The 15319-nt window shown below is 52.1% G+C and overlaps 1 protein-coding gene across 1 annotated transcript in view; it reads left to right on the forward strand.

Moving 5' to 3' along the window:
- LOC144115117 (uncharacterized) overlaps positions 1-15319 on the forward strand; it is a gene marked incomplete in the record, with an annotated part of 149375 nt that overhangs the window by 57474 nt on the left and 76582 nt on the right. The window contains 1 exon segment of the mRNA XM_077649281.1: positions 7222-8371. Coding sequence (XP_077505407.1) covers positions 7222-8371 — 1150 coding nt within the window.

A 15319-nucleotide genomic window follows, 5' to 3' on the forward strand; every position in this document is an offset into this window, starting at 1 on the left:
TTTCTGCCCAGCCTAGAGCCGCTCCGTGATCCGACCCGCTGGCCTCTTCTCACCGGTAGACAGGAAAATAAGAAAAAAATTGACCACTTACGCCTTCGCGTTGCGTGCATACAAGCGACGGCTGTGGGCGTCGCCGCGCAGTGATTGCTGTAAAATGGCCGTGGAATGAGCGCGGTCTAAGCCGGTGGCTCGAACGCTACGCCCCTCGACGCAGCGCGCAAAAGCGAAGAAATTATTTCCGGGTCGATGTCTGGTGAGCCAGAAGAGACCTTCGCGCTGCCGTTTGTGTCCGGGATGGGTTCCTCTGCGGGTTGCCCGGGGCTGTTGACAATGTCAGGAAAGGATGTCCAAACAGTGACCGCATCAGCCTGTGTGATGCTCTTGTTTGAATTGATCCACTCCTGCGGTGACGTGGGCCGAATGGTTCCTAGTCGGAATGGTTTCCAAGTCTCATTTTATGTCAGACCGGCGCGTTGTGCCGACGTCATACGCAAAAGGCAGATCGTGCAGCCGCATGCACCCGTATACAAGCACCTAAGCTTTACTAGGCTCTGTCGGCGGGGATCGTGCCCGCAAAATATGTCGGTAGCAGTTGTGGGCAACTCAGTATAGAGGTAGCGACAAACGAGTGGTTGTAATCGAAAGAGCATGATGGGAGCATACTGGCCGAAAAAGATTTCAAAATTGAATGACTAGCTAATTAATTAGGGCTGAAAATGTCGAAAAAGTGGGCGGTGCCAGAGCAAAAGTGGCGCTAAATTTGAAAATGCCGGAAGTGTGGAACCGCGTGACCGGAACTGTGGACGGAGCCAACGCGTGGCGCCAAATTTGAAAGTCTGAAATGAATACTGAGATGAAACGAGGGAAATGTTCAGTTAATCGAAATGTAATCAGTAATTTATGATTTTAGAAAGTGTCAGGAGTATATAAAGTGAAATAAGGTGAATTAATTGTGAATAAAGGTGAATTAATTGTGAATTGAGGTGAATTAATGGGATTTAAATGTGAATTAATGGTGCATTAAGTAGAATTAAGGTGAATTAAGAGGTATGACCGGGTATATAGTGAGTGAGTGGAAACGAAGCGTGGCAGAAAATTTGAAAACTCGAAATGGTTGCCGGGGTGAAACGAGGCTATAATCAGGGTTAATCGCTAACCAATCAGTCAAGTGAACGAGAAAACAACCATGGCGCCAAATTTGAAAGGCGACCAGTGTCGAGGAGGCGTCAAAGCTTTCGCATTCTTCCAATGCGGGTAGCCGCAGTGATCTCTAATTTTTGCTTATGCTTGCCGGAATGGTCGAATAGGGCCTGTGAAGCCTTGATGCTGTTGTAAATGCAGCGAGCAGCATTTATTATCATTTTTATCTTGTTTCATAAACAGAAACGACAATAATATCTATAACGTCCGACTCCTAGCCACACTCTGTAAATGACAATGAGTCGCCATGTCTCCGTCCTTAGCTCCTTGGCATTTTGTGCGGAAGGTAGCTTGTAAATGGTACCAGCTTTAGGCGGCAACTTTACTTAGCAGCGAAGGCCCATTCCGCCAACTATTTCGGCGTCAGTTTCAGTTCTGATTGCGGTTCGTTTTTCGCGGTCAGAGATGTGGATTTTCGCCACGTGTGGTTTGACGTCCAGAAGTAGCGCGTGGGCTGTAAATGGCGACATAGCGGAGGGCTCCGTAGCTGATTGCGACCGGAGGGGACGGTTGAAATCCTTAAATCCCGGTGTCGCGAATAGGCGACATGCCGTTTGCACGCCGCATACTCATTACTGCATGAAGGTCGGATGCAAACGTTGGTGTTCAACACGCATTCCCAATAGCCAAAGCTTTCCGGTAAAAACGTGTATCGTACTACGTAGGGAAGCTGTGCGCGAAGAAAAAGGGGGCGCGAATGTGCGATTTCCAGCTGTTGTCCTACAGCTCCCCATCTCTCACCTTCTGACATTTGGAGGAAGAATGGGAAGACATTTGTTCCGTGAAAAGCCCCCAGTTGTCCCTGGGCCATCATCGAGTTGGCTCGAGGCCTTCGATTTGGGCTTCCAAGCAACTCGGGGCTGCTGAAAATTGACCAAATGCCCATTGTTTCGAATTAGCGACATACCGGTTTCTCAAATTTTAGCCACGCTAACAGATATTAGATACTGGCATTCGAGTGCGGGCGCTTGAGCCAGCATAATGAGGAGGTCACGGTTTCTTTCTTGGATTCTTTCATAATTAGAGCATTAAATGGTTAACGTTGACAGAAATATTTCTGTGAAGGTTAACTATTTAATGCCCTAATTATGAAGGCATCGAAGAAAAAAAATCGCGACCTCTTGATTATTTCACGGCACACGAATGCCTTAATTTGCATTTAGACTCCGTCGACATGCGGCCATCGCTGCCTGGACTCCACCCCGCTGCCTCGGGGACTCGCCAGTCGAATGCTCTATCGCCACTGAGCCACTGGCGGGGCTGAGATAAGTACTTGCTATAATGGATTTATTCAAACAGCAGCTCTTTCTAATAACGCTCATAGGAGCTTTAGTTTTCACCTGCACTGATGACGAGTTAGAGAAAAAATCGCGACGGCGGGAGTTTTAAAAATGCCATTTGGCCCACACGCGCAGCTTCCATTCCGGCGGCCGTAATGGCGAGGCGTAGCGGATAACGGGACGACCGGCCGTCCGCGATCTCCCACAGTCGTCTTGTTAGCGCCTCCGCTCGGGATCAGTATGGAAAAATTAGCTATCACGGAGTCCTAATGGCAGTTGACTCGCGTGAATTTATTACGAGGGTTATATTTACTGACAAAGCTTACTTACTATCACTGATCATATCGCTCAGGCGCATGTCCGCGCCGATTTTGGCTATTTCGACGAGTTGCGTGCTCTGGAGAGGTAGCTTTGCCTGAAAGCTTCTCGAAATCGCATGCATTTTGGCGCGATGTCGGCAAGATTTGTTGGGCCACAGCGCCGAAGGAAACTGCGTTTTCTAAATTCCAAAAACTGATCTGGATATCATTTACGGTGGGCTACACGCATCTCTATAATTCGGGAGCCTAACAGTAATAGTTAAAAGTAAACTATTCAATATTAGTTGACCAGCCTGCTAGTTGGCACCTCTCAGCTGTATTCTGATGCACTACAACGCTGAAAAGCCTGTGCCGAAAAAAGCGGTCTTCTAACTCAAAAAGCCTGTATTTAAAGCTTGCGTAAATTTTTTTAGTGAAACACCCTGTATAGCGACGCCAAAACATTTCTGTAAGCGTGAACTGCAATTTCGCCATTTATTCTTCATTGGTTCTTTCGCCTGCCTGCCCTTCTCGAGCCACACTTGGCGCTGTCTCTCGAGAAAAAGACTTTTTCGGCTAGTTGCGTGCACTGGAGGGGTTGATTCGCCTGCGTGCTTCTCGAAAGCGCATGTATTGTCGCACAATGCAGCCAAATTTTGTAGAGCCACAGCGCCGACAATAATCGTGCTTTCGAAATTCTGAAAACTGATATGGCTATTACTAACGACCGGCTACAAATCTCTAATTGCAACCAGTTGCCTATCTGTGATAGTTAAAAAGTTAGTTATCAGAAATTAGTTAACCAGCTTACTAATTCAGACAATTCACCGGCTTTCCGGTTTCCGCCAACACTGGTAATACTATGTCGCAAAAGCGTTATTTTTACCCCAAAAGTTCAATTATTGAAGCTTGCATCAAACACACGCGCGCACGCACACGCACGCACGCGCGCGCGCGCGCGCACACACACACACACACACACACACACACACACACACACACACACACACACACACACACACACACACACACACACACACACACACACACACACACACACACACACACACACACACACACACACACACACACACACACACACACACACACACACACACACACACACACACACACACACACACACACACACACACACACACACACACACACACACACACACACACACACACACACACACACACACACACACACACACACACACACACACACACACACACACACACACACACACACACACACACACACACACACACACACACACACACACACACACACACACACACACACACACACACACACACACACACACACACACACACACACACACACACACACACACACACACACACACACACACACACACACACACACACACACACACACACACACACACACACACACACACACACACACACACACACACACACACACACACACACACACACACACACACACACACACACACACACACACACACACACACACACACACACACACACACACACACACACACACACACACACACACACACACACACACACACACAGGGTGTTGCAAGACTAAGTAATTTTCAATAATAGGATTTTTGAAGCAGAAGTATGGCTTTTGCCGCGTGGTACAGCCAGGGTTGGCGGACGCCAGAGTACCGGTCCATCATCTTAACCAGTAAGATGGTTAACTAATTTCCAATAATTAACTTTTTAACTATTAGTGTTAGGCTTCTAGTTAATTACAGGTTTGTTGCCGGCCGTTAATAACCACCGTATAATTTTGGAATTTCGAAAAGGCGATTACGCTTGGCGCTGTGGCTCTACAAAATTTGGCTCTTTCGACTAGTTACGGGCACTGGAGGAGTTGCTTTGCCTGCCTGATTTCGAAAGCGCACGTACCATTTTCGCACGATGCAGCCAAATTTTGTCGAGCCACAGCGGCGGCGGTAATCGCGTTTTCGAAATTCCAAAAACTGATACGGCGGTCCCTAACGGCCGGATACAAATCTCTAATTGGAACTAGATGCCTAACTCTAATAGTCAAAAGGTTAATTGTTGGAAATTAGGTAACCAGCTTACTATAATTAGTTAACCATCTCACTTATAAATAAGATGATTCACCGATTTTCTGGCGTCCGCCAACCCTGGCAATACCATGCCGCAAAAGCCATGTTTTTGCCTCAGAAATCCAGTTTTTGAAAATTACTTAGTCTTCCTTGTAACACCCGGTATATATACGTATTCATCTCAACATGGCATGTGCGCTATAGATTGACTCAAGGGATGGAGAAACGTAATATTGCTCTTTGTTTTTCGTAACAAAACAATGGAAGGAAAATGTGCTTTAGAATATCAATCGGACAGGTTTCTTTCGTGTGGATACCAACGACCAGGTGCCTTCACTTAAGAGTCGTCGCAAGCTATTTATAAGCTTTAAGGTTGCAACCCATAGCCGCATCAGTGATGCTCCTTTTGAGAACAATTTTTATCCGCTTATTTCATGACTTAGAAGCAGGTGGCTATAGGGACCTCTTCGTAATGCAGTATTCTTTCACCCCGTGGCTGCCTAGTATTCTGCCGCAAAGCAGGCAGCTAGTGCTGTCTTGTCGACATAAGCCATCGGGCTTTAACAGGTGCATGTTCAGAGATTTGCCCTATGCACAAAATATACACATTATTTTGCTAACTCTGGCGCCTCATCCATCCAAAATCAATCTCTATTCCTTACAACGCTTACGAGCTGATAAGATGCAGTTCTAGCTTAAGTGATAAAAATTAATGTGGATTATCCCAGCTAATCCAGGATATACAAAGCAAAAGCAGCCGCCGCGGTGGCTGAGTGGTTATGGCGCTCGGCTGCTGGCCCGAAAGACGCGGGTTCGATCCCGGCCGCGGCGGTCGAATTTCGATGGAGGCGAAATTCTACAGGTCAGTGTACTGTGCGATGTCAGTGCACGTCAAAGAACCCCAGGGGGTCGAAATTTCCAGAGCCTTTCACTACGGCGTCCCTCATAGCCCGAGTCGCTTTGGGACGTTAAACCCCCATAAACCATATACAAAGCGAAAGCGAGATTGCGGTCTCCACTGACCCACGGAGCCGGTTGTGCGCCTTTCCTTTCGTGAAAATGAACTCTATGAACGCCGTCGGCTCACTTGTTTTGTTTCGTTTTTGAAGAAAGGAAACGGCACAGTAACCGTCTCACGTATCTCGGTGGAATCCCGAACCGCGCCGTAAATGAAGGGATAAAAGAGGGAGGGAAAGAAGAGGAAACTGAAAATTGAAATTTGGATTTTCAGGAAAGGCGCTGCGCAGCGGCGGAACACCTGTGGCTCGATGCTACTAGTGGCGCATGCGCAGTCGTGACTAGGGAGCGAGAGAGAAACAGGGGACGGAGTCGGCGGCGGCCGCCTGCGCCGTGCGTGACGTCACTCGTGCTCCGACATACGCCGGCTCGCGCGAAGCGCGGTGTTGACTAGCGTAGTGAAGCTTTTCGCTTCAAATTTGTTTCGCAAATCACGGCATTAAAAAACCAATTTCAAGGAAAGTTATCTTAAGGTTAATATCCTAACGCTTACTGCTTACTTTTTTTAGTTTGCTTGACCTGGTCCAACGCCCATAATTGTTTCAGGCAAACTGCGTAAAATTCAGTCGCTCGGGTTTGGTTCGTATTTTCTTTTCTTGATAGGGCCATTTAGGCGATATTCTCACTTGAAATGCCGCTTTTCATCGTTGTGTTATGCGGATTCACTGTTTGCGCCTATTGGTCGTTACCGGCGCGTGCCAAGGCAGACGATGAGGAAGAAGAAGACGCGAACATCGCGCTGCTTTGTTTTGTGACCGCCGGTGTCGGTGAACGCGGGCCGCTCGGATGCCGTCCGCCATGTCGCTGTCATGGCTCAAGGATTGGGCAGTGAGGCGGGCCCGGAGCCTTCTGGGACCCTGCCTCCGGGCACACATCGATTACGAGAGGTTCCCAACCACCACCTTGTCTTCGTGTGCTGGTAAAAGGTTCGCCCCCGTACCTGGAAACGCGGCCGCGGTCGGCCCGTGAGGGCTTGTTTAAGCGGCCGTGCCGCATGACCGCGAGCAGCAGTGATTAATGCAGGCTTCGTGTTTTGAACGCTCGCTCCCAGTTCTAATTGGTCGAATACTGCGATTTTACTTCGCGTTAGTTTTCCGTTAAGATGGCGGCCCTTCGTGTCAGTACCGGCACGCCGCGTGGCGAGTTGGGCGGCTTGCCTTGCACGTCGTCACGGGACGGCGCAGCGCACGCTAAGGTTCGCCTTACACACTCCTTTCCGGGCGGCCGTCTTTGGAGCTGTGACGTGCACGCATCTACCGCGTGTTTCCGTTCGCAACCCGACGCGAACGCAGCAGCCCGGTCGGCGGCCCGGCAGCAACAGCGTCGTCTTTCGTTTCGTCGTTCGCAGACCCGGCCATCCAGGAGCGGGTGCGACGCCAGATGATGGCGGCCGCGTCGAGTGAACGGCTCAAGTCACCGGCGGCGGGCGAGCCGGCGGCGCCGCGCCAGAACGGGACACCTGGCGGCGGGGGGCAGCAGCAGCAGCACGTGACAGCGGCGGCGGAAGAGGCGGGTGGCGACGAGGCGACGTCATCGCCGTCCACGTCGTCCTCTTCGGCGGCGGTGGCGCGCAAGTGCGAGCTGTTCACCATGACGGGAGACCTGATCATCACTAAGGCGAGCAGCACCAAGGCTCCGCGCACGCAGTCTACGCCGGCGAGCCCCGGAGGCGGCGACCCGCAGCGGGGGACCAAGCGCGAGGCCTCCTCTCTCCAGAGCCCCGTGGCCGAGAAGAAGGGCTCGTTTGGCGTGCGCACCTCGCGCAGCGACGACCACTTGGGCAAGGCGCGCGGGACCGTGGCCGCCGTCAGCATCGACATCGACGACGACGAAATGGCCTCGTCGCTCAACACGCTGCTCGACACCAAGGACGACCCGCGCGTGCTCTGGACGTACAACGCCGGCTCGTCGGAGGACAACACGGCCACCACGGGCAGCGCGTCCTCCTCCTCGGGCCGGCGAGAGGACAACCTGAGCGAGCTGGAGTGCTGCACGTCCGAGATGGCGTCGGCGTTCGGCTCCGAGGAAGCGGACCGCGTGCACGCCAGCGAGCTGGACCTCAGCTCGCCCAGCCAGCTGTCGCCAGAGAACGAGGACGGCTTCTCGCGCGAGGAGGACTGGGTCGCCGAGCCGGACCTGAGCGAGTCGCAGTTCCGCCACCCGGCCCTGCTCGACTCGTCGCTGCGCGCGGCCGCCCGCGGCGCGCGCAGGATGCAGCACTCGCGCTCCAACGGCTCCACGGCGTCGCGCACCGACGCCTCGGAGACGCTCGAGCTGGACTCGCCGCCTTCGGCGCACTCCGGCGGCACCCTGGAGGAGGAGCTGGCGGCGCAGCAGGACGACGCGGCCACGGACGAGGAGTCGGACGCCGAGTCGCTGCGCTCCTTCCACTACAGCCCCAAGGCGGTGGACATGCCGTCCGCCTCGCGGCTCGCCAAGAGGCTCTACAACCTCGAGGGCTTCAAGAAGTCCGACGTGTCCAGGCACCTGAGCAAAAAGTGAGTCTCAACCCCCTCTCTCGTTACGCGCCCATGTGCTTTGCCTTTGCAAAATCCTACATTAATGGAGAGAAGAGTTCAGAATTTCGGAAACAGTGCATTCTCATACTTCGCTAAGAGTTGTGAAGCCATTTGTGCACACTCCAGACCAGTTAGTGGCTGACGTAAAGGGAGTGCTGGAAATGCCAAGTACCTATAGAATTGTTTTTACAGCTATAGCTGTTAAGCGCCCGTTCCTGGGTAATAGTAGTAGTAGTAGTAGTAGTAGTCAGTGTAACCGGTGAATGGGTGGCCATGGGAACCAACCACTCCGAGGGCGGTTACCCTGGGAGGCGGCAGCTGAAGTTGGTTGCCATGGAAGCCACCACGTGATAGCTACGGAAGGAGGAGGTTATGGCGAGAGCGTTGGAATGCGTTTCCGCCCGAATGAATGAATAGGAGAGCGTCATCGGTTGCGCTGCGCGTGGAGCGGCGGACTGGAGAGAAGAGCCCGTTCCTGGGTAGTAGTAGTAGTAGTAGTAGTAGTAGTAGTAGTAGTAGTAGTAATAGTCGGTGAATGGGGTGGCCATGGGAACCAACCACTCCTAGGGTGGTTACCGTGGAAGGCGGCAGCTATGGCGGCAGCGTAAGGCGCAAGCGGAAGTTGGTTGCCATGGAAGCCACCACGTGATAGCCACGCAAGGAGGAGGAGGTTATGGCGAGAGCGTTGGAATGCGTTTCCGCCCTAATGAATGAATAGGAGAGCGTCATCGGTTGCGCTGCGCGTGGAGCGGCGGACTGGAGAGAAGAGCCCGTTCCTGGGTAGTAGTAGTAGTAGTAGTAGTAGTAGTAGTAGTAGTAGTAGTAGTAGTAGTCGGTGAATGGGGTGGCCATGGGAACCAACCACTCCGAGGGTGGTTACCGTGGAAGGCGGCAGCTATGGCGGCAGAGTAAGGCGCAAGCGGAAGTTGGTTGCCATGGAAGCCACCACGTGATAGCCACGCAAGGAGGAGGAGGTTATGGCGAGAGTGTTGGAATGCGTTTCCGCCTGAATGAATGAATAGGAGAGCGTCATCGGTTGCGCTGCGCGTGGAGCGGCGGACTGGAGAGAAGAGCCCGTTCCTGGGTAGTAGTAGTAGTAGTAGTAGTAGTAGTAGTAGTAGTAGTAGTAGTCGGTGAATGGGGTGGCCATGCGAACCAACCACTCCGAGGGTGGTTACCGTGGAAGGCGGCAGCTATGGCGGCAGAGTAAGGCGCAAGCCGAAGTTGGTTGCCATGGAAGCCACCACGTGATAGCCACGCAAGGAGGAGGAGGTTATGGCGAGAGCGTTGGAATGCGTTTCCGCCTGAATGAATGAATAGGAGAGCGTCATCGGTTGCGCTGCGCGTGGTCCGGCGGATAGGAGAGAAGAGCCCGTTCCTGGGTAGTAGTAGTATTAGTAGTAGTAGTAGTAGTAGTAGTAGTAGTAGTAGCAGCAGCAGTCGGTGAATGGGTGGACATGGGAACCAACCACTCCGAGGGTAGTTACCGTGGAAGGCGGCAGCTATGGCGGCAGCGTAAGGCGCAAGCGGAAGTTGGTTGCCATGGAAGCCACCACGTGATAGCCACGCAAGGAGGAGGAGGTTATGGCGAGAGCGTTGGAATGCGTTTCCGCCCGAATGAATGAATAGGAGAGCGTCATCGGTTGCGCTGCGCGTGGAGCGGCGGACTGGAGAGAAGAGCCCGTTCCTGGGTGGTAGTAGTAGTAGTAGTAGTAGTAGTAGTAGTAGTAGTAGTAGTAGTAGTCGGTGAATGGGTGGACATGGGAACCAACCACTCCGAGGGTGGTTACCGTGGAAGGCGGCAGCTATGGCGACAGCGTAAGGCGCAAGCGGAAGTTGGTTGCCATGGAAGCCACCACGTGATAGCCACTCAAGAAGGAGGAGGTTATGGCGAAAGCGTTGGAATGCGTTTCCGCCCGAATGAATGAATAGGAGAGCGTCATCGGTTGCGCTGCGCGTGGAGCGGCGGACTGGAGAGAAGAGCCCGTTCCTGGGTAGTAGTAGTAGTAGTAGTAGTAGTAGTAGTAGTAGTAGTAGTAGTAGTAGTAGTAGTAGTAGTAGTAGTCGGTGAATGGGTGGACATGGGAACCAACCACTCCGAGGGTGGTTACCGTGGAAGGCGGCAGCTATGGCGACAGCGTAAGGCGCAAGCGGAAGTTGGTTGCCATGGAAGCCACCACGTGATAGCCACTCAAGAAGGAGGAGGTTATGGCGAGAGCGTTGGAATGCGTTTCCGCCCGAATGAATGAATAGGAGAGCGTCATCGGTTGCGCTGCGCGTGGAGCGGCGGACTGGAGAGAAGAGCCCGTTCCTGGGTAGTAGTAGTAGTAGTAGTAGTAGTAGTAGTAGTAGTAGTAGTCGGTGAATGGGTGGACATGGGAACCAACCACTCCGAGGGTGGTTACAGTGGAAGGCGGCAGCTATGGCGACAGCGTAAGGCGCAAGCGGAAGTTGGTTGCCATGGAAGCCACCACGTGATAGCCACTCAAGAAGGAGGAGGTTATGGCGAAAGCGTTGGAATGCGTTTCCGCCCGAATGAATGAATAGGAGAGCGTCATCGGTTGCGCTGCGCGTGGAGCGGCGGACTGGAGAGAAGAGCCCGTTCCTGGGTAGTAGTAGTAGTAGTAGTAGTAGTAGTAGTAGTAGTAGTAGTAGTAGTAGTAGTAGTAGTAGTCGGTGAATGGGTGGACATGGGAACCAACCACTCCGAGGGTGGTTACCGTGGAAGGCGGCAGCTATGGCGACAGCGTAAGGCGCAAGCGGAAGTTGGTTGCCATGGAAGCCACCACGTGATAGCCACTCAAGAAGGAGGAGGTTATGGCGAAAGCGTTGGAATGCGTTTCCGCCCGAATGAATGAATAGGAGAGCGTCATCGGTTGCGCTGCGCGTGGAGCGGCGGACTGGAGAGAAGAGCCCGTTCCTGGGTAGTAGTAGTAGTAGTAGTAGTAGTAGTAGTAGTAGTAGTAGTAGTAGTCGGTGAATGGGTGGACATGGGAACCAACCACTCCGAGGGTGGTTACCGTGGAAGGCGGCAGCTATGGCGACAGCGTAAGGCGCAAGCGGAAGTTGGTTGCCATGGAAGCCACCACGTGATAGCCACTCAAGAAGGAGGAGGTTATGGCGAGAGCGTTGGAATGCGTTTCCGCCCGAATGAATGAATAGGAGAGCGTCATCGGTTGCGCTGCGCGTGGAGCGGCGGACTGGAGAGAAGAGCCCGTTCCTGGGTAGTAGTAGTAGTAGTAGTAGTAGTAGTAGTAGTAGTCGGTGAATGGGTGGACATGGGAACCAACCACTCCGAGGGTGGTTACAGTGGAAGGCGGCAGCTATGGCGACAGCGTAAGGCGCAAGCGGAAGTTGGTTGCCATGGAAGCCACCACGTGATAGCCACTCAAGAAGGAGGAGGTTATGGCGAAAGCGTTGGAATGCGTTTCCGCCCGAATGAATGAATAGGAGAGCGTCATCGGTTGCGCTGCGCGTGGAGCGGCGGACTGGAGAGAAGAGCCCGTTCCTGGGTAGTAGTAGTAGTAGTAGTAGTAGTAGTAGTAGTCGGTGAATGGGTGGACATGGGAACCAACCACTCCGAGGGTGGTTACCGTGGAAGGCGGCAGCTATGGCGACAGCGTAAGGCGCAAGCGGAAGTTGGTTGCCATGGAAGCCACCACGTGATAGCCACTCAAGAAGGAGGAGGTTATGGCGAAAGCGTTGGAATGCGTTTCCGCCCGAATGAATGAATAGGAGAGCGTCATCGGTTGCGCTGCGCGTGGAGCGGCGGACTGGAGAGAAGAGCCCGTTCCTGGGTAGTAGTAGTAGTAGTAGTAGTAGTAGTAGTAGTAGTAGTAGTAGTAGTAGTAGTAGTAGTAGTAGTAGTCGGTGAATGGGTGGACATGGGAACCAACCACTCCGAGGGTGGTTACCGTGGAAGGCGGCAGCTATGGCGACAGCGTAAGGCGCAAGCGGAAGTTGGTTGCCATGGAAGCCACCACGTGATAGCCACGCAAGAAGGAGGAGGTTATGGCGAGAGCGTTGGAATGCGTTTCCGCCCGAATGAATGAATAGGAGAGCGTCATCGGTTGCGCTGCGCGTGGAGCGGCGGACTGGAGAGAAGAGCCCGTTCCTGGGTAGTAGTAGTAGTAGTAGTAGTAGTAGTAGTAGTAGTAGTAGTAGTAGTAGTAGTAGTAGTCGGTGAATGGGTGGACATGGGAACCAACCACTCCGAGGGTGGTTACCGTGGAAGGCGGCAGCTATGGCGACAGCGTAAGGCGCAAGCGGAAGTTGGTTGCCATGGAAGCCACCACGTGATAGCCACTCAAGAAGGAGGAGGTTATGGCGAAAGCGTTGGAATGCGTTTCCGCCCGAATGAATGAATAGGAGAGCGTCATCGGTTGCGCTGCGCGTGGAGCGGCGGACTGGAGAGAAGAGCCCGTTCCTGGGTAGTAGTAGTAGTAGTAGTAGTAGTAGTAGGTGAATGGGTGGACATGGGAACCAACCACTCCGAGGGTGGTTACCGTGGAAGGCGGCAGCTATGGCGACAGCGTAAGGCGCAAGCGGAAGTTGGTTGCCATGGAAGCCACCACGTGATAGCCACGCAAGAAGGAGGAGGTTATGGCGAGAGCGTTGGAATGCGTTTCCGCCCGAATGAATGAATAGGAGAGCGTCATCGGTTGCGCTGCGCGTGGAGCGGCGGACTGGAGAGAAGAGCCCGTTCCTGGGTAGTAGTAGTAGTAGTAGTAGTAGTAGTAGTAGTAGTAGTAGTAGTAGTAGTAGTAGTAGTAGTCGGTGAATGGGTGGACATGGGAACCAACCACTCCGAGGGTGGTTACCGTGGAAAACGGCAGCTATGGCGACAGCGTAAGGCGCAAGCGGAAGTTGGTTGCCATGGAAGCCACCACGTGATAGCCACTCAAGAAGGAGGAGGTTATGGCGAAAGCGTTGGAATGCGTTTCCGCCCGAATGAATGAATAGGAGAGCGTCATCGGTTGCGCTGCGCGTGGAGCGGCGGACTGGAGAGAAGAGCCCGTTCCTGGGTAGTAGTAGTAGTAGTAGTAGTAGTAGTAGTAGTAGTAGTAGTAGTAGTAGTAGGTGAATGGGTGGACATGGGAACCAACCACTCCGAGGGTGGTTACCGTGGAAGGCGCCAGCTATGGCGACAGCGTAAGGCGCAAGCGGAGGTTGGTTGCCATGGAAGCCACCACGTGATAGCCACGCAAGAAGGAGGAGGAGGTTATGGCGTGAGCGTTGGAATGCGTTTCCGCCCGAATGAATGAATAGGAGAGCGTCATCGGTTGCGCTGCGCGTGGACCGGCGGACTGGAGAGAAGAGCTAGGCGAAAAACGAGTGTTTGTGGAAAATTCCAGAGAGCGCTCTGGAAGTGTACAGATATGAAGCCGCTCTCGTATTCTCTACCTCAACATAAAGTGAACTATAGATACCTTAACAGCTGCCCCTCAATCTCGCGTTCCATAGTGGTAACCGTACTGCCGCTTTTAAATTACATTTCAGTTTATTTACTGCAGTTTTTGTTGAGCCACTCGTTCCAGTGTTGCCGTATTTCTGTCAAGAGCTGTTAAGATGTTCGTTGGTTCGGCTCACTGGAGCGCTGGTATTTATACCCGCGTTTAAAAGTGTTTCGCTTGTGGCGTTCATCAGCTGGTTGTCCGATGCTATGCTCAAGCCTATCAGGCAGACACTTGTGTGGTTCGAACGTTTTGCGCGAAAGCGCTGGAAGCGCAGTTCCCTTCGACACTGCGCTTGCAGCGCCAAGCGAAGGGAATTTACTGTGTGATGAGGACGACGCCGTAGTGTCAGTCATGTTGGCCCCTTAAACCACGTCATTGTATCACGCAATCTTCGCGCAGAATCTGCTGCGGCCAGTGCATTTTACCCATCCGTTATAGGACAGTGGGACATATGCAGTCCTCAACATTTGGCTCCCTGTCCTCAAGTAGCTATTGCGTTATGGGCGTGTTTTGTAGAATAAGCTGCGTAATGCACAGCTTGACCATTCAGCTGTACGCGAAATCTTTTTTTTTTTTACTATAATACGTTCGAGCATAGGCCTATTGTCATGCCACTTCCGCTGCTGTAAACTGCTTTAATGACATAATATTAATGGGCCATGTTTTCCGTCACGTCAGACTTTCGCCACGTTTGCTCATGTTGGACTGCTTGGGTCATTCCATAGCAGATGCACCACACTTTTGCGCTGGACCCTTCCCGACTTTTTAAAGAAAATTTACGGCCTTTTATTGTGCTGTAAATGTCATTTCCCAGAATATATTTAGCAGAAAATGTAGACACATCTCACTGCCCTTTCAATTTTGTGGAAGAGTGTTGAACAAATCTCATTAAAGAAATCATAGAAACTTTTATTTTTTTATTGGTTCATTTTTGTTTCTGAACCATCTAAGCATTGTTCTTTCGTATTAGACAGCAGAAAAAAAGAGATGGTAGTATCCCTTTTTGTTCATATTTTTGCTTCATAATTTATGCGAAATGCGTAATTGTTGCAATTAAAAAGTTGTAGGTTTCTGCGCTGGACATCAAAAAAAATTTCGTAGGCTGCCTGGGACGTCTAATATTAAATGGCTACTGCCTAGGTTGTAGAAATCAGCGATCTTGAAATGGTCGAATGTGTGAAACGTGCAGGTAAAGCATGCGAAGTCCTTTTGCGTTAGCACTTGAAAAGGTGGCATAATCGCCGATTAAAATCGCGACGGCCTTCAAGCTTCTCCGCAGCGCACAGCGGTAAGTGGGGGGGGGGGGGGGGGGGGGGGGCTGATGACGCCATCAAAGGCATCAGTACGTTTCCAACGCATAAAAGCCTGCTTTGAAGAAAAAAAAAACCAACGCCGCAGAAGGCAAAGCCCGCCGAGCGTTTGGCAGCATCCAACGAGGCACGGCAGGGCGTGGCTGTCGTCAGGGGTAATT

This window comes from Amblyomma americanum, chromosome 1, assembly GCF_052857255.1.
Source record: "Amblyomma americanum isolate KBUSLIRL-KWMA chromosome 1, ASM5285725v1, whole genome shotgun sequence".
Classification (NCBI taxonomy): Eukaryota; Metazoa; Arthropoda; class Arachnida; order Ixodida; family Ixodidae; genus Amblyomma; species Amblyomma americanum.